Raw genomic sequence first — 27,412 nt, forward strand, 5'->3', positions numbered from 1 at the left:
AAAAATAGTATTTTATAATTATGCAGATATTTACTATTTCTGCTGCTCTTTCTTCGTTCCTGATCTTAGTTTCCTTCTGGTACTTCTTTGCTTTAGCCTTATTATTTAAGTCAGATCTCTTGGAAATTCTCTTATTTAACTTTCATCTGAGAGTGTCTTAATTTTGTTTTCATTCCTGAAGGAATACTTTTGCAGAATATAGACTTCTGGGTTGATAAGAGTTTCTTTTTCTTTCCATTAATTTCAAGTGTGTTTTCCTTTATCATATGGAATACTGTTATAAAATGAGCTTTTAAACCTGTGTGTAGTAGTTTCAACATTAGTTATATTGGGGTTGGCATCTGTGCTCTCCCTTGAGAATTAGTTGGCTGGCTCTCTGTAGGCTGAGAAATTTTGGATTATATTCTGAATGTTGTGATACTATGTTGTGTAGACTCTGGGTTCTTTTATCATCCTCTGCAGAATGTTGATTTTGTTTTTGCAGGCAATCAATATGGTCAGGTTCAACCTGTAACTTCTGTTTCTCCTCTGTGTGTGGTAGTGAAAATCTCAGTTTAGTTCACAAAGCTCTGGTTATGCTGATTTGAGTCTGTCCCACATGTGGGTAGCTCAAGGTGAGCCTGAGACTTGTGTGGGTTTATACCCAGAATCAGGAATTGCCTTCACTAGCTCTCTCCACACTGGGATACTTCACTCCTTTCCAGTCCCCAAAGGGCTCCTTTTCTGGTTCCTCTAACCAGAAAGATGAGGTTTCTATTAGAGTTTCAGCAGTCTGCCCCACTGTGCTGCTTTGTGATGGAGCCCACTCTCAGGACAAATCCACCAGAGACAGAAGATTTACCTGTGTACTCACATCTCCAAGTTTTGCTCCCCTCCATAATCTGCTTCCTTTCTTTTTCTTTACAGAGTCTTTGGGTAATTATATTTTGTCCGGAGTTTTTATCTGTAATTAGTGGGAGGGACAGAAGCCTGTGGTGGCTTCTGCCACCATAGCGGAACTGGAACTCCTAAGTTCTTTTTCAAAGTTTCTATCTCTTTCCTACATTTCACTATCTCTTTACTCATTATCCACCCCCTCTTCCCACCATAGATTAAAGCAAGTAACACAACTATTTTAAAGTCTTTGTATGCTAGCTCCAAAAACTGGGTTGATTTTAACTTGTTTCTATGACCTGAGCTCTCTAGGACTATAGGTCAACTTTTACAGTTTCTTCAGATGTCCAGCAATTTCTCATTGTATACTGACATTTGGGATGATAGGTCATAGAAATTTCCTTCATAGCAAAAGCCATGTAAATTGAATCTCGCTAAATGTGGGTCCCCCTTTTTTTTTTTTTTTGGTCCCTTGTTTTAAGAGTCAAATCAGTCCTGCTTTTTGATTGCTCTTCAGTGCCTTTGAACAGGATTTTAAAATGTTTTGTCCAGAGTTTATAATTGTTACAGTATGTTTAGTATCATGCATGCTACTCCGCCATTACCAAGAACTACATAATCCTTCTAGACTGAAGAAAACTTCCTTCCCGCCCTCCTTTCCTGCTTGGAATTCTACAAACACTGTTTGAACTTACTATTTTTTAAAATCTCCCTGAGATCCTGCTCATCACCCTCTCGCTCCCACACCCACACAAGTAAAAACAAAGACACAGAGAAAAGCACAACTTGATCAAGGCCCTACAATTAAGCTGCTTCCCCAGATGTAGATAAATTCTGTCTCATCTATTATGTTACCTCCATAGCACAGATCTGTTCAAATATTTATTATGCACCTACTATGTGCCCTGAGTCCTGTCCCAAAGAGCAGTAACATATTAATATAAAAATCCATAATACGAGGTAGAAAGTTCCAAATGCTGTGAGAAAGATCATCAAAAACTGCGATGGGAATTCAGAGAAAAATGAATTCCAGCTAGGAAGATTTAAAAGAGGTTTTACAGAGGAGGTGAGGGTACAGAGAGTGGGCCCAGCTGCTAATTCAAGCAGAGACATTTATATATGTGTTCACTGTTGCTTTAGCAGTACCATGGGACTGGAGGTGGTGGCAAGTTGTTAATACTATATAAAGCCTTCCACTTAAAGTATGCTCTGCAGTCTGCACTGACATCATCTGCAGTTTTGCAGAAAGGCAGGATCTCAGGACCCACCCCAGGCCCAGTGAATCAGAATCAGCATTTCAGCAAGACCCTCAGGTATTTCATAGGCACATTAATGTTTGAGAGGCACTAATATAAAGTGCTCTGTCTTTCACTAGAATTATGACTGTAAGACCTCGCATTCTCTACTACCAGGCAATCCTACATGTAGTAGAAGGGGAGGCGGCACAGGAGAGCATCTGGCAATATGTCCTGAGCACCTCCTACCTCCTGGCTACCGTAGGTATAGTTTGCCATTTTACGCTCGTTAAGTAAGCCTTTGAATTAATTATTCCCACTCTACAGGTAAGGAAATTGAAGGTCAAAAAGGCTCAATATGTGGTCCAAGGTCACAAAGAGGTGGCCAAACCTGAATTTGAACCCATAACTGACTGACTGCAAAATACTTTTCACTCTGTAAAATACTTTTCATTCTACTATACTGTCTCTGGTCTGTGCTTCAGGAGAATCAGGTACTAACTAGTTCAGTGATCTTGGTTAATTCATTCTACCTTTTTAGAACTCAGCCCTTCATGTGTATGTTGATGGAAGTCGACTGAACTAGTGAAAGTTCACAAATGAATCAACGCTGCTTCAGGAAAATGGGTTTTTCAGGCAGACTTAAAATTGAGTGTTGGGAGGTTCTGTTGCATGAAAATGACTCAGAAAACCATAACCAGAACAGCACAGTGTAGAGAAAAGAATACAGGACCAGAAAGGAGAAACCTGGATTCTAGTCCTCTCTCTGTCATTTATTAGTTGTGAGTCTCAGTTTCTTCATCCATGAAATGGAGATAAATGATCTATCCTGGCGATCTCTCAGTGTGTTTAACTGGTTTAAGTGAGATTATGCACGAAAATACTGTGACATGATTTATTAATACAGCCAGTTCTCTAATTGCCTTAATTTTCGTAACACAAATTAGATATTTCTAAATTAATTCATTAAGGAACATGATTTACAACCTGCTGGCCATGGTAGAATTGGGAACCAGCTCTGGCAAAAGCCCACCAGCTCTGCACTTTTGTTTACCCTAACAATGGGAATAAAAGGTAATAAAAATATGTACAGGCTCTGCACCTGTTAGAGTTGATGGTGTTAGAAAAACAAAAACTTATTCCAGAGCAGGGAGTCCTTGCTCTAGAACTTTCTGTGATGATGAAAATGTTTTATATCTGTATTACCCAGTATGGTATCCACTAGACATGTGTGGCTACTGAGTACTTGAGATATGGCTAGTATAACTGAGGAACTTAATTTTAAATTTTCTTTAATTTTCACTGATTCAAAGTTAAATAGCCACACGTGGAGAGTGGCTGCCATATGGAACTGTAGCTCTAGAGCAAACGTGAGATAAGGATTTGTTCCACAATGTTAAGGTTTTATAGTTACACTCTTAGGGCCGACAAGTGCACTGACTTTGTTTTTTGCAATTCTGAAACTCTAGTTCCTAATGCCTTTTTTTCAAATTAAACCAAAAAGTTTTATAGCATGATTTTTGATAATGGGAGGCTTCTTTGGAATCCAATTATCATTGTATAGCAACGTAGATGATACCAATAAAATGTGAAGGTTGCCTAAGCAAAAACAGTGATGTTTTGTTTTATAATTATATATTTGCCCACCTGGAAAGATAAAATAGTTTACTCTTACGTATTTAGAATTAAACAGCAGAGTCTGAAAAGTACTAGGCCCTGCGAGTGGTTGCTCAACCAACTACTGCTGGCCTACCTTGCGTTTTCTGCTCTCCGGCTTATGCACTGGTGCAAGTAGAGATACTCCTGAGGTGCACTGGTGGACAAGGCGGGCTGCAGGTGGTTCGACACCGAGGGTTCAAAGGTGAACAAGGTTGGCTGGCTGGAGTGCGACGGGGCTGAGGATTTTCGTTCTCGGAGAAGGTGCTGATTGGAGCTGCTGAGCTCAGCTGGAGAAGAGCGGGGGCCGTGACTGGCTGAGGAAATGTTCCTCAGGGAGTCTGTGAAAAGGAGAAAGAGCTCTCTGAATGGTAAAGGAAGGGAAGGTGTCCTTATCCCAAACTGGGTTGTCAGACGAGGAGAAAATACTAAGAGCAGAGGCAATGGTCCAGCCGCAGCATTCTCTTCCTCATGCACCTGCCCCGGCTCTGCCCTCCCAGAGCGCAGGGCTGTGGCTTCCAGGCTCTGGACCTCCGTACTGCTCCTGGAGGCGACTCCCTATCACAGCCTGGGCAGTTTCTGCCCCACTTCCAGGAGGTGTGCCTACTCGAGGTCCAGAAGTGCGACTCTGGCTCTCGAGCAAGGCCAGCCTCTGGGGCGGTGAGTGCCACGGCCTTCCCTCTCTTTGGTGGCTCCTGCTCTCATCATCTCCCTCAAAGCTAAGCTGGCTTTGCTAAATGAAGCTTTGCTTCCTGAAGACTTATTTACTGAGTCCCTGGACTGTGTGTTACTGTACTAACGACAAAAGCACATGTAATTGGAACGGTCCCTTAAGACTGGTCCCAGCTCCTCCCGCCTACCCTTCCAAGTCCTCTGAGGACGATGTTCCCCACATCTTGTACTCACCACTCTCCATATATTGGTCTTTTTTCTCTTAACTCTTATCTTAAACTCTCGTCTGTTGTGTTAGAAAGGAAGTGAGGTATTAAAGACAGATAATAGTTTAGAGTAATACCCCCAGCCAAGGGCATTATTCATTTGGCTGGCTCTCTAAGCTTAGTCCAAATTCCTTAGCACAACATACAAGGCCTTTCACAGTCTGACCTATTTCCTGTTTCCCTCCTCCCATACCCCAGGCATATGAAAGCTTCATCAGTCTGTGAATGCACCAGCCCCCCCCCTTTTTTTTTACATCTTTATTGGAGTATAATTGCTTTACAATGGTGTGTTAGTTTCTGCTTTATAACAAAGTGAATCAGTTATACATATACATATGTTCCCATATCTCTTCCCTCTTGTGTCTCCCTCCCTCCCACCCTCCCTATGTGACAGAGCGAGAGAGTGGCATGGACATATATACACTACCGGCCCCTTTTATGATTCTTTGTTTTGGCGTATGCTGTTCCTTCTGCCTGGATTTCACTTCTTCTCCTCTGGCACTCACACACAGACTTTAAGACCCTACACGGGTATCACATTCTCTCTGAAACCTTCGTGGACTCGGCCATTCTTCTGGGTGCTAACAGCACGTGGCCCATGCTTCATTATATCCACTGTCACCCTGCTTCCTTGCCTGGCCCGTGGGTTTCTAAGAACAGTGACGGATGATGTTACCTCTACAGTGCCAGCATTTACCGAATAAACCCCAGGTACATACAGAGTTCTGTCTTTGTAGAATAAGCAAAAACATTCATTCAGCATACAATTATTCCAACAGTGAAACTTTTTTGTTCAAAAGAAAGATTTAAAGATGTAATTTCTGGTGGGAGGTAATGTTTTAGTGGTGATGATGGTGGCTTTCTATGGTTATTCAAAGCACTTCAGAGGGGACATAGTTCCCTATTATCTGACCTATTTTAGGGCCCTTCTCATGGCCCTGGGCAGGATCCACCAGCTTACGGATGCTCTACAGCATTAATGACTCTGCAGTCTTTTCTGCTGCTGGGCAAGACAACTTCTGCCAGCGTACAGCAGGAAAAGCCACAGGCCTCTGGGGAAAAACTGTCCCATTGACAGCTGTATTGACCTCCAAAATGAATTCCCATTACAGGTCTCGCAGTGAACTGGATGTTTGTTAACAGAATCAATGGCTTCATTACTCCATTAGACCTGCAAGATGAACTCTCTAGTGGCAGAGGAGAGGGTTTGTGCTGGGGGACAGAGAAAGCCCAGCGCCGGTGATCAGCCCAAGCTGCTGCCTGAGGAGACATAGGGAATGTGCAAGGGAAACCTCTGGTGCATTCTACACTCTCTGTGGTCTTTTGGACTCCTCCTCCTCTGCCCAGCCCTTCAATGCGGGCTTTCTCCAGGGTTCTGCCCCAGACCCTCCTATGACCTCACTCTCACTCTGGAGACTCTCCAGGGGTATCCTGTCCACTCTCACAGCTTCAGCTATGTGATAACAGCTCACAAATCTGCATCTCTAGCTCAGTTCTCTCTCCTGGGCTCCCTGTCTTATATCCCCACCCCCACCCCCCCATCTACTGAGCGTCTCCATTCAGCTGTCCCACAGGCAGGTCAAGCTCAACAATCTAAACGGAACTCCTCCTCCTGCGTCTCTAGTTCAGTGAAGTGCATCAACGTCACCATCCAGTCAGTTCCCCAAGCCGGAAACCTAGGCATCATCTGTGACTCTCCCCTGTTTCTCAGCAACCACGGCATGTCATCATGTCACTGCCTTGCTTAAAATTCATCACTGGATCCCTGGTATCCTCAAGATGACTTACAAAGCTCTCTCTTTTAAAAACCACTTTCCTGTTTATTTCTTCAATCTTGTTTCCCACCTGTACTTCCTTGTGTTTCAAACAGAATTTCAGGAAAACACCAACCCTCTTTCTCATCGCTCCATACATCAGGCTACCAATTCAGTAAGGGCAGAGATACTGTCTCTCTTGTAACAGTTTTACCCCTAGAATGAAGCCCAGTCTGTGATCCAACTCCATAATCATGTGTTGATTAAACACAGGAAGTACATCTAGCATAATAAGTCATACTCCCTCAGTAACATCCACTGACTCCTCATTACCTTCAGAATAAAGTCCAGGTTCCCCAATCTGACAAGAATAGCCATTTTGTCACAACCTACTTATCCTGCCTTGTCACCCAGTTCATCCTTCATGTCCCCTATGCTGAATGCTTGTGGGTCTGTATAAAGGAAGAGTGACCTATCCTCAGCTCTAGGGTCCTCTGCCTCCAGCTCAGGCTATGGATTCAAATCTGTGACCCAGTCTGTTTACTCACAGAGCTAGAGAAATTTCACCTGAGTCTCAGTTTCCTTATTTACAAATTGACATAGGGTGGTTTTATGAGGATGAAGTGCATAGAGGGCCAAGAAAGCACTGCAGGTTGTAGGTACTCAAAATGTGTTCTAGTCACTTCTGTATCTCTGTGCCTAGAACAGTCCCAGCACATAGTGGGGTTCATGACACTGAATTCATTGTTGAATGAATAAAAGAATTTTCCCTGGAATAAAAATCCACATATGCTTGTTTCTTGTGGTCAAAGTCAGAGAGGTTTTTCAGGTCTGTCAATAAGATGAAGTAAGGGTTAGCATGAGTTGGGCCCACAGACACCTGGAATTCCACTCTTCTGACATAAAGCCGTGTCTATGAAGCCAGTTAGCTCCATAATGGCCTGCAGCCCCAGAAAAGTTCTTTCAAAGCTGTTTGGGCACTAAATCTTGCCAAAAGCCTACCTCAGCTTGCAACTTTAAAAGACTTCTACCTGAATTCATGTGATGATTCCTTGGTACCTTTACTGGGTTGAACGGTGTCAATCCAAAATTCATGGAACCTCAGAATGTGACCTTATTTGAAAACAGCATCTTTGCAGATGTAATTTATTAAAATGAGGTCATACTGGATTAGTGTGGAACCTACTTCAATGACTGGTGTCCTTATAAGAAAACAGAGACAAAGACATACAGGAAGGGGATGAAAGAGGTAGAGATTGGATAAACAAAAGGTGATACATCCATACAACAGAATATTATTCAGCCATGTAAGTGAATGAAATACTAATACATGCTACAACATGGATGAATCTCCAAAACATTATGCTAAGAGAAAAAAACTAGTGATAAGACTATAGATTACATGACTTTATTTATGTGAAATGTCTAGAATAGGAAAATCCAAAGACAGCATGTAGACTAGCGGTTGCCTGGGGTGGGGAGCAGTAATGGAAAGTGACTGCTAATGAGTATGGTATTTCTTTTTGGGTTGATGAAAATTTTCTAAAATTAGACTGGTGATGGTTGCACAACCCTGGGAAATACTAAACCCACTGAACTATATACTTTAAAAGGGTGAATTTCATGCTATGGGAAATACATCTCAGTAAATTTATAAACACACACACAGTTTGACAGTTCCTCAAAAAGTTAAACACAGAGTCACCATATGACCCAGCAATTCCACTTCTAGGTATATACCCAAGAGAAATGAAAACATACATCTACACCAAAACTTGTAAACAGATTTTCACAGCAGCATTACTTATAATAGCCAAAAGTAGAAACAATCCAAATGCATATAAGCTGATCGATAAAGAAAATGTGGCATAGCGTGTAATGGAATATTCAGCAGTAAAAAGAATAAAGCACAGGACTTCCCTGGTGGCGCAGTGGTTGAGAGTCCGCCTGCCGATGCAGGGGACACGGGTTCGTGCCCCGGTCCGGGAAGATCCCACATGCCGCGGAGCAGCTGGGCCCATGAGCCATGGCCGCTGAGCCTGCGCGTCCGGAGCCTGTGCTCCGTGACGGGAGAGGCCGCAACAGTGAGAGGCCCGCGTACCACAAAAAAAAAAAAAAAAAAAAAAGAATAAAGCACAAATACATGTTACAACATGTACAAACCTTGAAAGTACTGTGCTAAGTGAAAAGAAGCTAGATTCCATTTATATGAAATGTCTAGAAGTGGTAAATATATAGAGACAGAAAGTAGATTAGTGGTTGCTTACGGCTGGGGTGAGGATGGGGTACGGGAAGTGACTACTAATGGGTATAAGGTTTCTTTTCGGGGTCATAAAAATGTTCCCAAATTAGACTGTGATGGCGGTTGCACAGCCCTGTGAATATACTAAAAACATTGACTTGTACACTTTAATTGAGTGATATATGGTGTGTGAATTAAAACACACACACACACACACACACACACACACACACACGCATAAGCCCTTTGCAAAGTATGAAGTGTAAAGTATATGCAAGAGATTAACAGTCATCCAGTTAAATTCATCTGCCCTTTAGTTTTTCTTTATTTCTTCTCCAAAGAGAAAACTGAACACTCAGTAAATACTGAGCCCTTACTAAACCCCCTTGAGTAAGAGACATTCTCCCCTTCCTACCTTCAGTTCCCTATAACTCCTCCAACCCTGCTGCTCAGGGTTTCACCCCATAATCATAGCAAGGCAGTGGGAAGTTCAGCTAAACAGAAGGCAAGCACTCATGGTTTGGGGTGAAAAGACTCAAGCAGGTTGAAATTCCACCTCACAGTGTGTGGACCTCATGCACAGGACAGGAGTCAGGAGCCCAGGGATCCATTTCCAGCTCTGCTGTTAACTAGCTGTGAGATCATGGACAGGTCTCTCTCTGAGCTTTAGTTGCTTACCTGTCAAGATGGGAGGATAATCCCTGGCCTGCTTGTCTATCTTACTGGGCTGTTGTAAAGGGCGAATGAGATAAGGATGTGAAAACAAATACATGCACTCATATAAATATTCACAGCATTTGTTGTTATTGCCTGGGTACCTTTTGAGGAAAGGAAAGAATGGTAAAGATAAAGGAGACATTAGACAATGCGTGGCTGGGCTGTTTTTGGTATGTGGCTGTAAGGTTGTTGTAATGATGTGTCTTGGGTCATTAGGAAGGTCAGTTATACACAGCGAGAAGAAAATGGACATTTCCAGACTTCTGGCCTGAGCTTCGATCTCCAAGTCTAGACGAAAGATAATGCCAGAAAATGCCTGAGTCAATTTGTTTTCTTTTCAGCAGGGTTTTATTTTTTCCTCTTCTTCCTGGCTTCTTTTTAGGGCCCTACAAAATCACTCCCCTTCCTTTCCACAATCACCCCTGGGAAGCCTTCCCAGCATAAAAACACTCCTCCCACCTTCTTGCAAAACTCTAGAACAGGAAAGCTCTGAAGGATTTCAGTAGAGGAGCCCAGCCCAGGCATCCACTAGCTAGTGATAACAGGAGCAGGAAAGGGGTGGTTGGCGGGAGCTTCTGGAAAAGGTGACTGGCCAAATAATGACTGGTTCCCTTATCTCAATGCCCTTTTAATCTTTATCCTTTCCCCCCCCCCCAACCCCACCCCAAGCCTCAGTGGGTCTCAGAACCCGTAAAATGATAGACCAAAGTTCATGCTGGCGCCCAGGCTGGATTCAAAGCCTGGCTCTACTAACTCCTGGCTCTGGTCTTGGACAGGTTACATAAACCTCTTTGATCCTCACTTGTTCAATAGGGAGAATACATACTTTGCAGGGCTGCTGCAAGGACTGGAGGTCATTTATACAAAGCATTTAGCACGGCACCCCACCATTCTTACTGCTCCTATTCCTAGAGTACACATGGAACCGGCTGAGACCCTGAAATTGGCCAAGAGGTATGGAATTTCTTTCCAAGTCACAACTATACCTTGTATAGATGTTATACGTGGATTAATAAGAACGACAGGGACAATCCTGTCTACAAGAATCACAGCTGCCATTTACTGAGCACCTACTATGTGTCTCTGGTCTACCCCGTGAGGTAGATATTATTATTACCTCCATTGGTTTTTCGTTTTGTTTTTTGGGGGGATGGAGAAACTGAAGCTCAGAGAAGTTAATAGTGAGCTCTGGGGTCACACATTTAGGAAGTGGCAGAGTCTAGATCTGAAAGAGATCTCATTGTCTTCAAAGCCAATTATTTTCACCCATGTAGAGAAAAGAGTTCCTACACAATCCCTATGAGGTGAATGGTATTAGCTTTATGGGAGGCAGAGTCAAATAACAGAATGAGGGTCTAGGTCCAGGTCTGCTGCCAACTGGTTGTGTGACCTTTGGTACGTCATTTCACCTTTCTGGGCCCTGTTTTCTTTATTTATAAACAGGAGAACTTGCATTAGACCAGGGATACACGGCAAAGTCATCTTTGGGAAATTTATGAGAGCTGCTCCATGTAAGACCTAATGAGTTATATTTACACATTTAGATTCAGATCCACTGGCTTGGTTTTTAACAATCTCTGGTTCTTAATTCTGGGGCAGAGGTAGAAGGGTTGGGGTCAACTGAAAATTCAAGGGCAAAGCAAGTTCTGAAAGCCAAATGAAAGAGCAAATTCTTCCCAAAATCTTTCTTGGTATCATCAAAATTCTAAATTGGAAACCATCCATGCTCTTCCTGGCCCTCCTTATCATTTGTCCACAGCCGACTCCAAAGGAACAGTGAGCAACAGAGAGAGCCTGACGTGGTTCAGAAACGTGGGAGTCCAGGTTCTAAAACTACTTTGCCACAGGGCCTTGGGCGAAACTTTTAATCTCTCTCTACATCTCCTCTCCCATGCTGTCAAATGCCAAAGAGAACACCCACCTTACAGGGTTCTTTTGAGGATTCAATGAGGTGAAATACGGGTAAATAGTAACTATTAAATACTAAGTAAGTGGTAGTTAGTTGACAATTGTTATATTATATCATTTATTCCTAGAAGTAGAAAGGTGGTAAAATTCTGAGGGTTCTCACTGGGGAGAAGATGATTAATGAAAGAATTTTGAAACTAATGGTGTCGGATTTTATGGGATGAGTGGTCCCCTGGAGAAAGCGAATTGAAAAGCAAGAATCAGATGGGTGGAGAATTCTAAAAACAAAAACCTGCTGACAGATTGGCTGAGTGCAACATTGGATCAATAGAGCCAGGTCATTTTAACTCACAATCACAAGCCTAAAATTATTTAAAAAGGAATAATCCTCAAAATCCTCTGGCACACATCATTACTAGAGAATTTATGCATACATTTAGGATCAAACACAAAATGTCTTCACTCTAGACAATACCTCACATAATATGGTAACTGGAGGGGAACCTAGGGTCCAATCATTATCACCACTGCCCTCCCTACTCACCCCCAAATCTCTCATTTACAGTTGGAGAAACCGTGGTCCAGAAAGGTGAGGCTACTTGTCCAAGGCCACACAGTGGATCAGATGTAAACCCTGAAATGAAAACTCAGATCTCTTAGTCCAGGGGTCCTTCTGCGGTACCAGTAGAAAGATGTATCAATGTGAATGAAGATATATTCTCTATAAAGGGGAGTGGGTAATCAAGCCAGGAGATCTGACCACCAGGACACTGGCCAGTGGGATTGCTATTTTGTCGTGAGTTTATAATGTTATTCATATTTGCATGGTAAGTAGACATTTGCTGGATCCAACTGCTAAAGACTAGTATAAATAATTCCCCAAGTTCAAAAATATAAGTCTTCTAGTGTTTATAAAAACTATAAAACAGAGGAAGAAAAAAGGGGAGGCAGACAGGCAGTAACATGAGACCCTGTGAGACCTTTCAGGGACCAGGCCTCCCCACTCCCCTCCTGAGGAAGGATCTGGGAAAAAACACCATCTCTGAGATCCAAGGGCCAAGTCACAGCACCCTGACCTTGACGGATATGATCTCTTGGTCTACTTTAGCAGAAATCAATCCTGTGAAGGGGCACAGGGCAAAGAGAGTGAGTGGCTGCAGCTCGCAGGCATGTCACACAGTCTCTGGTCACACGTCCTTACATAACCTTCCTTTGCCCTGCGGCATCTCATTTCAGAGATGGGAAACTAAGGTCCACGGCAAATGCCATGCTTTCTATAAGGTCTCTGGTGAAAACTAATTATGCCTTCCTCTAAACCTTTTATCGTACTTCATTTTGCTTTTTATTTTATGCTGGGCATTCACAAATCTCTCATACTAAACAGATCGTGAGCTGTTAGAAGTCAGGACCTAGACCATCTGTTTCTCTGGTGGTGTTCAGCACAACGCTGTGTGTCTACTAAACGTCCAGATTAGAACAAGGTGCTCAATAAACACACCAGGGCAATACGTTTTGTCAGAATCTTTCCTCTTTGTGTCAGAAGAAGGAGTGGAGAGCTCCAGGATCTGAATGTAAGCTGCTGTTCAGGGTGGGAGGAACTGTTACCACTTAGCAAGGCTGTCTGAGTTGTGTGTGTTTCTGGTTTTGGACAGCTGGTCTATATTTAGCCACGCATGCATTGTCCAGTTCACGTCGGACAGGTCAGCTCTGTTCTTATCTCACCTGCCACACGGACAGCACACCTCAGTTGTGACAGACCTTACTCCTGCTCCTTTGAGAGGGGCTTCGGTTGACTGCGTGTCCCCCTCGAAGAGTCAATCCATAATTGGAATAAGCACTCTTGTTGTTAACTTAGGGTCATGAGTACTGACCGTGGGCACTCTGCTAAGAGCTTCAGGCCTGTCAAAAAGAGTGGATCTTGTCCTTGCTCTATGAGCTTATACTGCCGTTGAGAAGAGCAAATTTACACTTGGGGCAGCACTTCTCCCTTCCCCCAAGGAACTTTGGGGACTCATTAGTATTCCCATGGGAATCAATCCATCTAGTGGGCACCATAAGCTCACATGTCAATGATGCATCTGACCCTTGTGACCTTTCCACAAAAACATCGAAACTATATCACTGTATTTTTAAGCTAACCAACTTCATAAGAGGTAAGCTTCCCCTTCCTTTCACAGTGACTTTCACTAAGGGACAAGTGGCTACCAGCGTGAAACACAAGTGTCAGATATTCCAATGATGGGAGTTTATCAAGAATCATTACCAGTGGCAATAATCACAAGAACAATCCCTGAAACTGCTCTAGTCTGGATGGCGAGGCTGGGATTCTAAGAGCTCCGGCTTGCCTAGGGAATTATGAGATCCACAGCATTACCTGACCCAGAACTGTGGCTGTAGGAGAGACAGTGTGGTTAGGGGAAAGGAACGTGGATTCTGAAACCCGAATCTGAGTGTTTTGCTGTGGAACCTAGGAATGGTATCCGAATCTGTGCCCTAATTTGTAAAATTTCTACGAATCGCTACCTGCAGCGTCGTCCCGGAGAGTCAAGGAATGCCATAGTGTCTGTATATCAGTGCTCCACAAAGGGAACGTCTCCCTCAGCACTCCATCCCTGGGGTAACCTGGTGTGTGAACTGCATCTGCAGACCTTCAGGGTTTGATCAGAGGCAGGACTGGTACCAGAGCATGCAGATGGATTCAGCTGGCCTTTGACGGGTGAGTAGAGGACTGCAGGCAGGGAGCCTGGCAGGACTCAGCTTCCAGTTGGCAGCTCTTTCTCAGCCACTGTCTCCGGTCCTGGGGTCACAACAATCTCCTGGCTTCATACCTGTAGCTTCCCTATTCATCTTCCAGCCTTGTGTCCTGATGCCTCAGCAACCCTAGGTTTTTTTTCACTGGGATCCAAAAGGGAGAGTTGTTTTTTAACATCCCTAGGACGGCCAGCACACTAAGACCATATGTACACGTATCTGAGTGGGCCTGCCAAGGCATATTATTATACTAGAACAGGAGCTGGCAAACTAAGGACCATAAGTCATATCTCGTCGACTGCCTGATTTTATAAATAAAGTTCTATCCCTATTCATGTGCATATTCTTTATGGTTGCTTCTGTGTAAAGTTGAGTACTTGTGACAAAGAACGTTCAGGTGGTAAAGCCTAAAATATTGACTATCTGGCCCTTTAGAGAGAAAGTTTGCCAGCCCCCAGACTACAAGTTCTCCTTCTGGTTTGTACAATCATGTCCTCTCTCAAAAATCTTAGTACCTAACTTAAGCTGCTCACTAAGGAGACAGAAGCGGGCTGAAACCAAGACCAGTGAATCCCAAACCTATGTTTTGGAATAATCAAGAAGAAGAATCACAGGAAAAGCCAGTGTGGAGAGCCCATGAATATTATTATAAGAAATCATATTCACTTTCATTTCAGCACACCTTGGGCACAAACAACATGCTAGTTTCTAGTCAGCACACAGAATCAAAAGGTACAAGAGAATAATATGATCGACTTGTGTTGACAGGCTTGGGAAACCTTCTTGGCAAAGCCAGAGAAGGTCATCACAAGAGAGCAGAGACAGCAGTGAGTCTTTCTCAGGTCTTCACGCACATGCTGAAGCCCCTAAACAGGTATCGTGACAGTGTGAGGCAAGGAACTATATTTAGAATTTCAGCGTATGGGTTAATAGTTATGAACATGGATTCTGCAGCCATACTGTCTGGGTTTGAATCCCAGGTCCTTTACTTAGTAGTTGTAAGAACTAGGGAAAGTTACTGAACCTCTCTGTGCCTCAGCTTTTTCATCTGTTAAATGGGAATAATGATAGGTATCTACCTCATAAGATTATATGAGTTAAGATCTGTGAAATGTTTTGAACACTGCCTCTACCTGGTAAGCTCTACGTAAACATTATCTCTTACTGTGAGTAGTAGTATATTTAAAGAAACACCTTTGTTTTTTGAGCACCTCAATAACTTAAGTATAATGCATCTCAAATCAGGAAAGTCAGCAAGGCTTATTTGATAAACATATTAATCACACACAGTTAGAATGTTTCCAAGTTCAGGGAAAATAGAGATCATGTTATTTAGGATGTTTCAGTTTTGGGGAGATAAGAATAGCACGGTATACACACTCAAAGGGCTGCCATGAAGATCACAGAGAAGGCTGCAACAATTTATTAGCCATACACCGGACAGATATTTAACGTGTGCTTATCATGTACCAAACGCCATGCTTTAAGTGGATTCTTATATAATCTTCATAATAATACTGTGAAGAAAGTCTTGTTTCTATTTTACTGATGCAGAAATTGAGGCTCAGAAAAGTAAACTGACTTGCCTAAGACCATGTTAAGACTGAACTCATCAGTGTAGTGGATTCATGTATTTATGATTCCAAGACCTATGCTCTTTGCTCTTTGTACTAGATTGACCTCCTGAACCGGTGTGTGTGTGTGCGTGTGTATATATATACACACACAGGCACACACACACGCATCATACAAGTATAAGATGCAACCTGGGTTTCAATTCTAGCCTTGCCAGTTAGCTGTATGCTCTTGAGCAACTCAGCTCCCCTCTCTTGACCTCCAGACACTGTCATCTGAGGAGTTTGGAACAAAACACTCTCTAAGGGCCCTTCAAGATCTCATATTCTAGAATTTTCTCAGTTTATGAAATCTACTGCCTTCTCTGTCTTGGCTGGGTGTCTTGGCTGTTATGATTCACCAGCCATGAAGCATTCGTTCACTGACCTCATCCACACAAGAAGTGAGGCGGTGGGGAATAAAAGCAAACAATAAATAAATGATAGATATGTAAAATAAAGTTCATATCCTACCTCTTCAGACTAGTTAGAACATCATCCATTTTCAATTTTTCTTGGCTTTTAAAAAATTGTTCTTTTTCATTGTATACCACTATTTCAATATATGGAATTTTAGACTCTATGTCCTGTTAATAAGGTTAGAATGTTTTTGAAGCTTCTTTTTTTCCCCCTCCTCAACAGTGAATTTCTCAAAACAACGTTTAGAAATAAGTTGTAGTTTTTTAAACTGTCATTTTATGGAACTATAACTATTTACAAAGTTATAAACAAACACTATAACTAAATCATTCATTTGAATCATCATTGGGCGGCCACTATGTGTCTCTACTAATGTGGTGACAGAAAGATAGAAGGGTCATGTTCTCATCCTCAGGTCTCTGACATATCTCCCCTCATTCCCAAACTTTGAGCTCTAGCCTCAGTGAACTACTTCCAGTTCCCTAAGCTTCTGGGAACTTGGAGAAAACAAGAGAAACCTGAACTTTGAGGTGGTGGATGTGTTAATTAACCTGATGGTGGCCATCATTTTACAATGTTTGCATATATCAAATCCTCATGAGGTCCACTTTAAATATATACAGTTTTGTCAATTATACTTCAATAAAGAGGTGGAAAAAATAAATATCTGGTGTATTTATTTCCATTTATGTGAGGAAAAAGAGAAAAGAGAAGAAAGAGAAGAAAGAAGAGAAACCTGAAGTAACTGAGAAAATCCTGTATTGATCAGTTTTAACCTAAGTTGATTAGAACTTTAATTTCTATCACTAGCCAGATAGGGGCTTGATATTGAAATTAAATTCAGAAATTGAAAAAAAATTTTCTGTTCTTTTCACACTTGAGGTTAACCTCAAATTTTTTTTAATCTGCTAGCTAGATCTTGGCATAGAGCCAGGCACAGTTCAGTTAAAAGCAGCAAAACTTGGTGAAAACTGAGGGCCCCAGGACCTGGAACTATACACGGAGGAGGCAGGCAGTCACTGAGAAGGGTTCCAACGGGAGGACCTGACAGAGCTCCTGAGGTCACTGAGAGTGGGTGCGTGGCTTACGCTCTTCTCTGGCATGTGACCCTAGAACAGGACCTGGCAAAAACAGGTACTCAGTGTGCTGAATGAGTGAACACAGAGACGGAAACTGGGCATCACCCAGAAATGGGGGCAGCTGAGTCTGAAAGGAGGAGGAAGCTGTTTAGGGAAAGCAGAAGTGGAGTTTCTTCAGAAATTCAGGCAGACAGACCACTGGCCACCCGGAAGTCAGCCACTGGACGGTGGGGCTCCAGCCACTGGCTTAAGGATTTTGGTAGGACTGGGGTCTCTGAGAGGGACTAAATCAAAGCAGGATGGGGTCTAGTCCCAGGTGGAATTTGATACGACAGTCAGGTTAACAGGGAAATGACTCAAGAATAGGAAAAAGTAGGCAAAGTTCCAGGGCTGACCTTATCTCGCACACAAGATGAGGGTCAGAACTGAGCAAAAAGGGTGAAGAATCCCAGAGCCCTGACTCCATGCTGGCGTGCAGGGTGGGCCTCAACTTGAAGGTAGAGTCCAAAGGCCTTTGCAGAGTTCAGAATCCTATGCAGAACTGTACATAACTGGATGTTTAATCAGAATCAAGAGCTTCAGGGGTCCAAAGCGACCTTACCACAAAATTCAAAGTCCTGATTCTACCTTTAGCCAAAAACTAGCGTGACATTGGGCTTTGGAATCTGGTCTGGGACCAATTCAACAATAATTTATTACCCTCCTTCACGAGAGATAATTAGAAATACTCAAAGAACAAAAAAAGGGGGAGCATCTCGTGGGACGTCTGGGGAACCATCCAAAGCTTCTGGTGTTGAGGAGCTGGGATGAGACGCTCTCATTTCTAACAGTCTGTGGGTTTGGCAGGTACAATAGACTTTACGCTGGCTGGCTGGGACGGTGTGGGGGAGCGTCTGGTATACAAGGGAAAGGAGGAAGGAGGATCAAGGCTTAGAACGAAAAGAAGAGGGTCAGGTTTCTCCCTGTCGCCCTTTCCTCCTCCAGAGGGTCTGGACTTTGCTGCAGGTCAGGGCTGAAGCCTGTTCCAGGACAAGGCAAAAGTGTCTGTAGGGATTTTACAGAGTTCATGTCCCAACTCAAAGCCTACTCTCAGGGTGACGAGACCCAGCTGTAGACAAAAAAACAACAAATAAACCAAAGACTGAGGAGGAAGGTCTGATATTTCAGGGTTATTTAGAATACCAATTTTTTGTTTTTAAGGCATGAGGATTTCAGATCTGGCTGGAAACTGGTCTGGATGTTTATTTTCCCCACTGTCTCTGGAAAAAAAGGGTGGGTGATTCAGAGAGCAGCCTCCGCCTCTGGGCTGGGGCCCGGATCAGTCTCCACTCTGTTCTTCTTTCCTCCAGGGACCTGTGTAAGCCTGGGGAGAAGCTGCCTATCACCTCCCACATTTTCTCTAAGCTTCCAACAAGGGTCTCCCAGAGGAGTGAGAGATCTGACCCCAGTTAAAAAAAAAAACCCAGAAAACAAAAGGTAGGGGAGGGAACAAGGGAGGAAAAGTTCCTCCCAGGAATGAGAAGAGAGAAAGGGTCAGGTCTCCTAGAAAGGCCTCTCTCGTCCCCACTGTCCTCCACTCCCAGCTTCTCCCCGGCACTCCCACTCACTGCGTCAGGGTAGTGGGGGAAGGGACCAAGGTCACCAGAAGGTACCTGAGTGGACTGCCTGTCTCCACGACGGCCCTCCCTGCTGTGAGAAGTCCAGCTGGAATAAGGGGTCCTGACCTTTAAGGCACCAATCATTCTCTCTGGAGAGGAAGGAGCTGTTTGAAGACCCTGATAACATTCCTCCACTGGGGGCTGAAGATTTCCCCAAACGCACACCTGTGGGTATAGTTTCATCCTGGAAGGGAACCAGGACTTAAAATAATTCTGCTGTTGAGTTACTGGGGAAATTCACAGATTACTAGAAGTGTAAATATTCACAAAATATTTAAAGTAGGGGGCAGTCTCACCCACAATTTTAGTAGAGAAATGGTGGGGAACAGATAAAGAACAGTCGGTTGGAACTCTGGGAGGTCATCTTTCTATAGAGTTAGTCATGCAACTACTGTGAAATTCCTGCCAGGGAGTTCAAGAAGGGAAAAAGCTACAATAATAGACAGGATATGGAGGAGGCTCTGGCCTTAATTTCAAAATCTTCAAGAGTTGCAAACGGGGCTCTGGTGACCTAAACTCCCTGAGCTGTAGTTCACAGTAGTTTGTTGGCTACTCTGAGATGGATCACGTTATCTTGCTGATTTAGCCGTCCGAGATTAGCATTAATGTATACACAGCACTTTACTTTCCAAATGTTTAGTTCTCAGTGATCAACTTCTTGCTTCTCCTCTTTGCTGGCTATTTTGTGACTTACAAGCAGCCACAATAAACAGGTCTGTGAAAAGGGGTTCGGATAAGTGAGAAGGAGTTAGAACACACAGCCCTAGGGTGGAGTTACAAGCCTTGGATGCTAGATCCGGCAACACTGCTTTCTGGCAATGTCAGTGCCTTTCAACTTTAGCTTCCTTATTTGTGCAATAGGAATAGCGCTAGCAGCCTTGCCTAGCTTATTTTGTTTCTTTATATGCAAAGGAGACTGCGTAAGTGTTGTGTAGACTGCAAAGTTCTCTGAAAACACCAGATACTTAAATCATATCCTGTTCATCTTGACCTCCAGATATAAAAATCATCATTTTCACCAAAAGTACGACATGGAAAGCAGCGAAACAAGCAGCTACTGTTCACACTGTGCGCCTATACATTTTCCCAGCTTCCTCCCAACCCCTCTGCAAGGGAGCATAATCTCCATTTTACAGATGATAACACCTCAAAGAGAGAGAGTTACTTATTCAACATCCTAGAGCAAATAAACAGCAGCAGCTAGGGTGCCTTTCAGAGTGCACGTTAGAGTAAGGGGCTGTGCAGGTCCTGACCAGCTACGGAAGAGAGGGAGGAGGGAGGGGATGAGTGGGAAGGAGAAGCCCTCAGCTTGGAGGATTCAAAGGGGTGAGGGCTTTCCTAACAGTGGATGACTCCTGAGCCCATGAATCATTCGTCCACACTCTGTGCTGGGAGCTGCTTCTTTTTATGTGTGGTACATCTGGTCAGGGACAGCTGCCCACGACAGGGCCACAAGTGTGAGGACTTGGACCCGCCTGCTCGTAAACACAGCTCAGAGCAGCTTTCTGCCCCCTGACGTGGGGGACTGAAGGCTGTTTTGATTCCCAGAGGAAGGCGGGGTTCTTACTGTTGCCTGTGCGTACATGTACACACCCCCGCCCCCACCCCCAAACAAACAACAAGCAAACTCCATGTTTGTGATATGAAATCTTGATATTCATTCTTAGAATTGCTTTTCCTTTCTGAGCATCGTGCCCGGTTTCCTTTTGGAAAGAGTTCTCTATCAGGAGGCTGTTTCTTCCACCCTTGTGTCGATATTCAAACTCAGTGTCACTCCTGGTCTGGTCTTGATCCTAGACAGGTTTTATCCTAGGCATTTTTGGCTGGAATACGTGAGGAATTGGAGAGTGGCAGCAGAAAGAAGAAGCCGGGGGTGGCAAGAAGGATTAAAAAAAGACTCCATCTGCTATAGAACCGCTTCCAGCTAAAAGTGAAAAACACAAGTTTTTTTTTTACGGGTCCCATCACAACTCTTTTAAAAAAAGAAAGGAAAGAAGGAGTATCTGCTTGAAGGAAGCTCCCCATGGGAAGAAATTTCTACAGGACCAACAGCAAGCAGGGGTATGGACTGCACAGCTCCAGGAATACCTCTACATAGAATACGGTGTGAATATTCCTTTGGGAAATATGAAACTTGAGGGGCTGCCAGTGGTCTAAGGTCTGCGTTGATGAACCCATAGAGAAGCAGAATGACTGAGTGAAAAGAGGATTTTCTCTCTATTTGAAGAAAGGAAACTAAGACCTCAATCAAGTGACTTGTTCACATCACCCCAGAGTTGTGATATGAGTTCAGGCTTCCTCGTCCCCAGCCTACAGACTCACCAATCCAGCCTAATGGCTGGATTAAAACTCTAGAAGTTACTAAATTCTTGGAATATTCGAGCCCAAGGATTTCAGCAATATGGGTTGGTGAGGAGGGAAAACTGAGCCAGCTGTAGGACTCTGGTGGAAGGGGTCAAGGAGTGCTTCCAATCTAATACATGGTGTCCACAGGGGCAAAACTATCGGGGCTTCGTTCTGGCAGATTTTCATATTCCAGGAGGTCCAGGACAAAGAGACAGCATATTATAATGCACAGTCAGACCTGGGTTAGACTAGAATCCTGGCTCCACCATTTTCTAGCTGTGACCTTTAGTCAAAATTGTTGCTACCTCAGAGGATGACTGAATTTTTAGTGAGAATTTACGTAAAGTCCTTATTTTACATAGAGTAGATGCTCAATACACAGCTCCTATAATTTCCTTTTGTGGCCACTGAAGGTTAGATATCAGTACAGGATGCTCCTCACATAAGGCAGGTGCTGATGCTAACACCCAGGTGATTGGATTGTTCTCAACAAGCCTTAGAAAAAGGAGAGCAGCAGTTGTATTTAGGAAGAATCTCAGGCAGATGAGAGTTGGATAGCCCATCTGAACCCAGCCAAGGCTGGGTTCAGAGAAGAGTTTTAGTCCTGGAGTGCTAGGCAGGGAAGAAACACTCAGTTCCTTTATTTGAAAAAAACAGAAACAGTTGATAAACGTGATTAAACGAAATAAAGTACTTAAGCAAAAGTAGGTAGTCAAATGTTAACTTCCTTCCTGCTTTCCCTCAGATCCTGATTCTCAGTGAAAAGAAACACTGACTTGGGTGATTAATCTCTCATTCCTTACCTGAGGGTTTTATAGATGTAATATATATACTTTCAAGACAGCTTCTAAATTACAACATAACCTATTATGTGGCTGAATCTTTTTACATACCAGATTCTCCTATGAGAGGGAAGAAAAGGCCATTTGTCTTCATCAGAAAGATCTCACAAAAAATCCTAAACCTCTATCAGAGACAAATAATACCCTTGCTCTGGTAATTAAACTACTAGACATCTAATAAAATAATCCCTTAAAAAAGAAGTTAAAAGTTAAAGGGAATATACTGTTTAATAGACAAAGCTGTTGAAAAATACTGACTTGATTATTGGTCACCCCCTTAATACTTCCCCTCCTTTTCTTCCCTCACTGAGACGGTGGTGCATGGGCTGGTGCTTCCATCCTTGGTGATGCCTCTGTTACAGAATTTCCCTGTGACTGTCTGGTTATGTCTGTCCCCTCCACTAGACTATGATGTCTGAGGGCTGGAACTCTATGGTTCATCTTTATAGTTTGTAGCCTCAGTGATTATGACAGGGACTCTCACAGAATGAGTGTTCCATGAAGACTTGATGAATGAATGAGTAAATGAACAATGTATGAATGAATAAATATTCCCACCAAAGAAAGCAAGCCCAGATGATGTAGTTCTACATATTTGAATTTGAATTATACTTAAATTCTATATAGTAAAAGTAGGGATTCAGAAAATAACTATTTTTTAAATATGTGATTTTTAAAAAAGATATTTGCACCAAGAGTAATTTTTGCTACATCTCAAGGATATGTTTTTCTTGGTAGGGACACCTCTAATCCCACAAGGGAATAGTTCTTAAAAGCAATTTGCTTTCTGGTTCCTCCTCCACCCCATTATACCTATTTCCTAAAAAGCTGACGTATTCCTTGGACTTATTTCTCACATTTATGAAAGCTTTGAGACTAGGGGGTCTATGGGTTCTTTCTCCCACTTTTTAAAAATTCCTTTCTTATTTTATTCTTTTTTTTTGCATGAGTATTTTATTTCTTTATCAGGAATAAAATAAAATGAAAAACAAAAACAAAATCCATAAAGCCTAAAATAACAAAGATTTGGGGGGGAAAACAAAAAAGTCCACACAGGAAGCAAAAATTATACCAAAGAACTTACGAGTAAAATGGGGGCTCATAATCCTTCCTCAAGGAAGATCACATAATTCCTAGGGCAGGACATCTAGCCCAGGCACAATCAGCTACATAATTTGCAGAGCTCAGTACAAACTGAAAATGCAGGGCTCCATGATCAAAAATTAAGAACTTCAACACAAATAAGTGGAAAGATATCTTGTGTTCATGGATTTGAAGAATTTACATTGTTAAAATGTCCATACTATCCAAAACCATCTATACATTCAGTGCAATTCCTATCAAGATTCCAATGGCATTTTTACAGAAATAGAAAAAAACAATCCTAAAATTCATATGAAACCACAAAAGATGCCAAATAGCCAAAGCAATCTGGAGAAAGAAGAACAAAGTTGGAAGCATCACACTCTCTGATGTCAAAGTATATTACAAAGCTATAGTAATCAAAACAGTATGGTACTGGCAGAAAAACAGACATATAGACCAAAGGAACAGAATAGAGAGCCCCAATATATGGTCATTATTTGACAAGGGAGCCAAAAATACTCAAAGGAGAAAAGTCTTTTCAATAAACTGTGTTGGGGGACTTCCCTGATCTTCCAGTGGGTAGGACTCCACACTCCCAGTGCAGGGGGCCCGAGTTCAACCCCTGGTTGGGGAACTAGATCCTGCATGCATGCCGCAACTAAGAGTCCCCATGCTGCAACTAAGAAGTCCACATGCTGCAACTAAAAGATCCCGCATGCCACAAGTATGACCCAGTGGAGCCTAAATAAATAAATTTAAAAAGTGATGTTGGGAAAACTGGATATTCACATGCAAAAGAATGGAATTAAAACCCTATCTTGGTACAACCACTATGGAGAACAGTATGGAGGTTCTTTAAAACTAAAAAAAGAACTACCATACAACTCAGCAATCCCATTACTGGGCATATACCCTGAGAAAACCATAATTCAAAAAGAGTCATGTACCACAATGTTCACTGCAGCTCTATTTACAATAGCCAGGACATGGAAGCAACCTAAGTGTCCATCAACAGATGAATGGATAAAGAAGATGTGGCACATATATACAATGGAATATTACCCAGCCATAAAAAGAAACAAAATTGAGTTATTTGTAGTGAGGTGGATGGACCTAGAGTCTGTCATACAGAGTGAAGTAAGTCAGAAAGAGAAAAGCAAATACCGTATGCTAACACATACATATGGAATCTAAAGGAAAAAAAAGGTTATGAAGAACCTAGGGGCAGGACAGGAATAAAGACGCAGATGTAGAGAATGGACTTGAGGACACGGGGAGGGGGAAAGGTAAACTGGGACAAAGTGAGAGAGTGGCATACTACCAAAATAGATAGGGAAGCAGCCACATAGCACAGGGAGATCAGCTTGGTGCTTTGTGACCACCTAGAGGGGTGGGAGGGAGACGCAAGAGGGAAGGGATATGGGGATATATGTATAGGTATAGCTGCTTCACTTTGTTATAAAGCAGAAACTAACACACCATCATAAAGCAATTATACTCTAATAAAGATGTTAAAATAACAAACAAACAAACAAACAAAAACCCTATCTTAGGACTTCCCTGGTGGTGCAGTGGTTAAAAATCTGCCTGCTGATGCAGGGAACATGGGCTCGAGCCCTGGCCAGGAAGATTCCACATGCTGCGGAGCTACTAAGCCTGCATGCCGCAACTACTGAGCCTGCGCTCTAGAGCCTGCAAGCCACAACTACTACTGAGCCTGCATGCCACAACTACTGAAGCCTGTGAGCCTAGAGCCCATGTTCCACAACAAGAGAAGCCACCACAATGAGAAGCCTGTGCACCGCAACAAAGAGTAACCCCCACTCACCGCAACTAGAGAAAGCCCGCATGCAACAACAAAGATCCAATGCAGCCCAAAATAAATAAAACAAAACAAACAAACAAAAAAACCATATCTTACACAATGCATAAAAATTAACTTGAAATGCATAAAAGATGTAAGACCTGAAACCATAAACATCCTAAAAGAAAACACAGAGGAAAAGTTCTTTGACACTGGTCTTGGCAACGATTTTTTGGATATAACACCAAAAGCACAAGCAAGAAAGGCAAAAGTAAATAAGTGGGACTACATTAAACTAAAAAGCTTCTGCACAGCAAAAGAAACAATCAATAAAATGAAAAGGCAACCTAAGGAATGGGAGAAAATATTTGCAAACTTCATGTCTGATAAGGGATTAATATCAAAAATATATAAGGAACTCATATAACTCAATAGCAAAAACTCAAATACCTGATTAAAAAATGGGCAAAGAACATGAACAGACCTTTTTCCAAAGAAGATATTCAAATGGCAAACAGCTACCTGAAAAGGTGCTCAACATCACTAATCATCAGGGAAATGTAAATCAAATCAAAACCACAATGAGATATCACTTCACACCTGTTAAATGGCTATTGTCAAAAAGATATGAGGTAAGTGTGAGCAAAGATGTGGAGAAAAGGGAACCCTTGTGCACCGTAGGTAGGAATATAAATTGGTACAGTCACTATGCAAAACAGTATGGAGTTTATTCAAAAAATTAAAAATAGAACTACCATATGACCCAGCAATGCCACTTCTGGATATATCACTGAAGGAATTGAATATACTATCTGGAAGAGATATCTGCTCCCTCATGTTCATTTCAGCATTACTTATAGTAGGCATGACATGGAAACAACCTAAAGGTCCACTGAAGAATGAATGGATAAAGAAAATGTGACTATATATTTAAAAAATCACATTTTATATATATACACACACACACACACACACACACACACACACACACACACACATATATATAGTGTGTGTGTGTGTGTGTATATATATATATATATACATATATAATTCAGCCATAAAATGAAGGTAATCTTGCCATTTGTGACAACATGGATGAACCTTCAGGCCATTATGCTAAGTGAAATAAGTCAGACAGAGAAGGACAAACACTGTATAGTCTCACTTACATGCAGAATCTAAACTAACCAGACTCATAGAAACAGAGAATAGATTGGTGGTTTTCAGGGGCAAGGGTGGGGCAAGGGAAATGGGTAAGGATCAAAGGGTACAAACTTCCAGTTATAAAATGAATAAATCCTAGGGATGTAATATATAGCATGGTGACTATAGTTAACAATACTGTAACAAATGTAGACTTGAAAGTTGCTAAGAGAGCAGATCTTAAAAGTGCTCACTACACATGCACTCCGCCACACGTACATCTTGTTTATTCATTAATGGACATTTGGGTTGTGCCCACATTTTGGCTATTATGAATAGCGTTTCTATGAACATTCGTCTATAAATTTTTGTGTGAACATATTTTCATTTCTCTTGAGTATATGCCTAGGAGTGGAATTGCTGGATCATAGGTTTAAGGTTTTAAAAAATGGACACACTGTGTTCTCCAGTAGCTGTACCATTTTACTTTCCCACCAGCAATGTATGAGGTGGAATGTATGAGCAATGTATGTTTCTCCACATTCTTGCCAGTTATCATTGTCCATATATTGATTGCAGCCATCCTAGTGGGTGTGAAGTGCTAGTGGTATTGCTTTGCATCTTCCTAATGATTGATGATGTTCAACATCTTTCCATGGGCTTACTGGTCATTTGTACATCTTCTCTGGAGAAATGTCTATTCAGATCCTTTGCCCAATTTTAAATGAGGTCATTTGTCTTTTTCTTGTTGTTATTGAGTTGTAAGAATTCTTCTTATATTCTAGATACTAGACCCTCATCAGATATGATTTGGAAATAATTCCTCCCATTCTATAGGAGGAATCTCTTAACACTATTGATTCCTCAGCCCTAAGCCAGATCTACTGAATTAGTACCTGTAAGTTAGATAAAAGTTTTTAGGGTGATTCTGATGAGGCACCAGGTTTGTGGACAAGTAATCCAGACCAGAGCTTCTCAAACTTTAACGTGCATACAAATCACCTAGGGATCTTAATAAAATGTGGATTCTGAGGGAAATAGAAAAATTCACTAGAATACCACAGTAATAATGGTTGTAAACACGATCCACTGATAAATGCTAAAATTAGTGCGCAAAAGTTTAAGGAGAAATTGGATATTTGCACATGATTAAAGTATTTCCTCCAAACTATTTATTAATTACAAAAGCAAAGATAGTAGCTTTACAGTGGAGGAACTTGGCAGATACTACCTTAATCAAGTGATCAAGGTTAACATGACCAGTAATAAGACGTATTGACACCATGTGCCCCCTGACACAACGTGCAAAAAAAGGCACATCACCTCTGTGGTAGTCTCCCCAAAACT

At 42.3% G+C, this 27,412-nt stretch overlaps 2 protein-coding genes across 3 annotated transcripts in view; one reads left to right on the forward strand and one right to left on the reverse strand.

Moving 5' to 3' along the window:
• Positions 1–27,412, forward strand: part of USP35 (ubiquitin specific peptidase 35) — an 873,752-nt gene that overhangs the window by 101,655 nt on the left and 744,685 nt on the right. The gene's annotated exons all lie outside the window — the stretch shown is intronic.
• The window catches only part of GAB2 (GRB2 associated binding protein 2), a 177,065-nt gene that overhangs the window by 23,859 nt on the left and 125,794 nt on the right, over positions 1–27,412 (reverse strand). For both annotated transcript variants that reach the window (XM_004279841.4, XM_033405807.2), the window contains exon 3: positions 3,862–4,105. In XM_004279841.4, coding sequence (XP_004279889.1) covers positions 3,862–4,105 — 244 coding nt within the window. The remainder of the gene's footprint in view (positions 1–3,861; positions 4,106–27,412) is intronic.

This window comes from Orcinus orca, chromosome 8, assembly GCF_937001465.1.
Source record: "Orcinus orca chromosome 8, mOrcOrc1.1, whole genome shotgun sequence".
In the NCBI taxonomy this organism is placed as follows: domain Eukaryota; kingdom Metazoa; phylum Chordata; class Mammalia; order Artiodactyla; family Delphinidae; genus Orcinus; species Orcinus orca.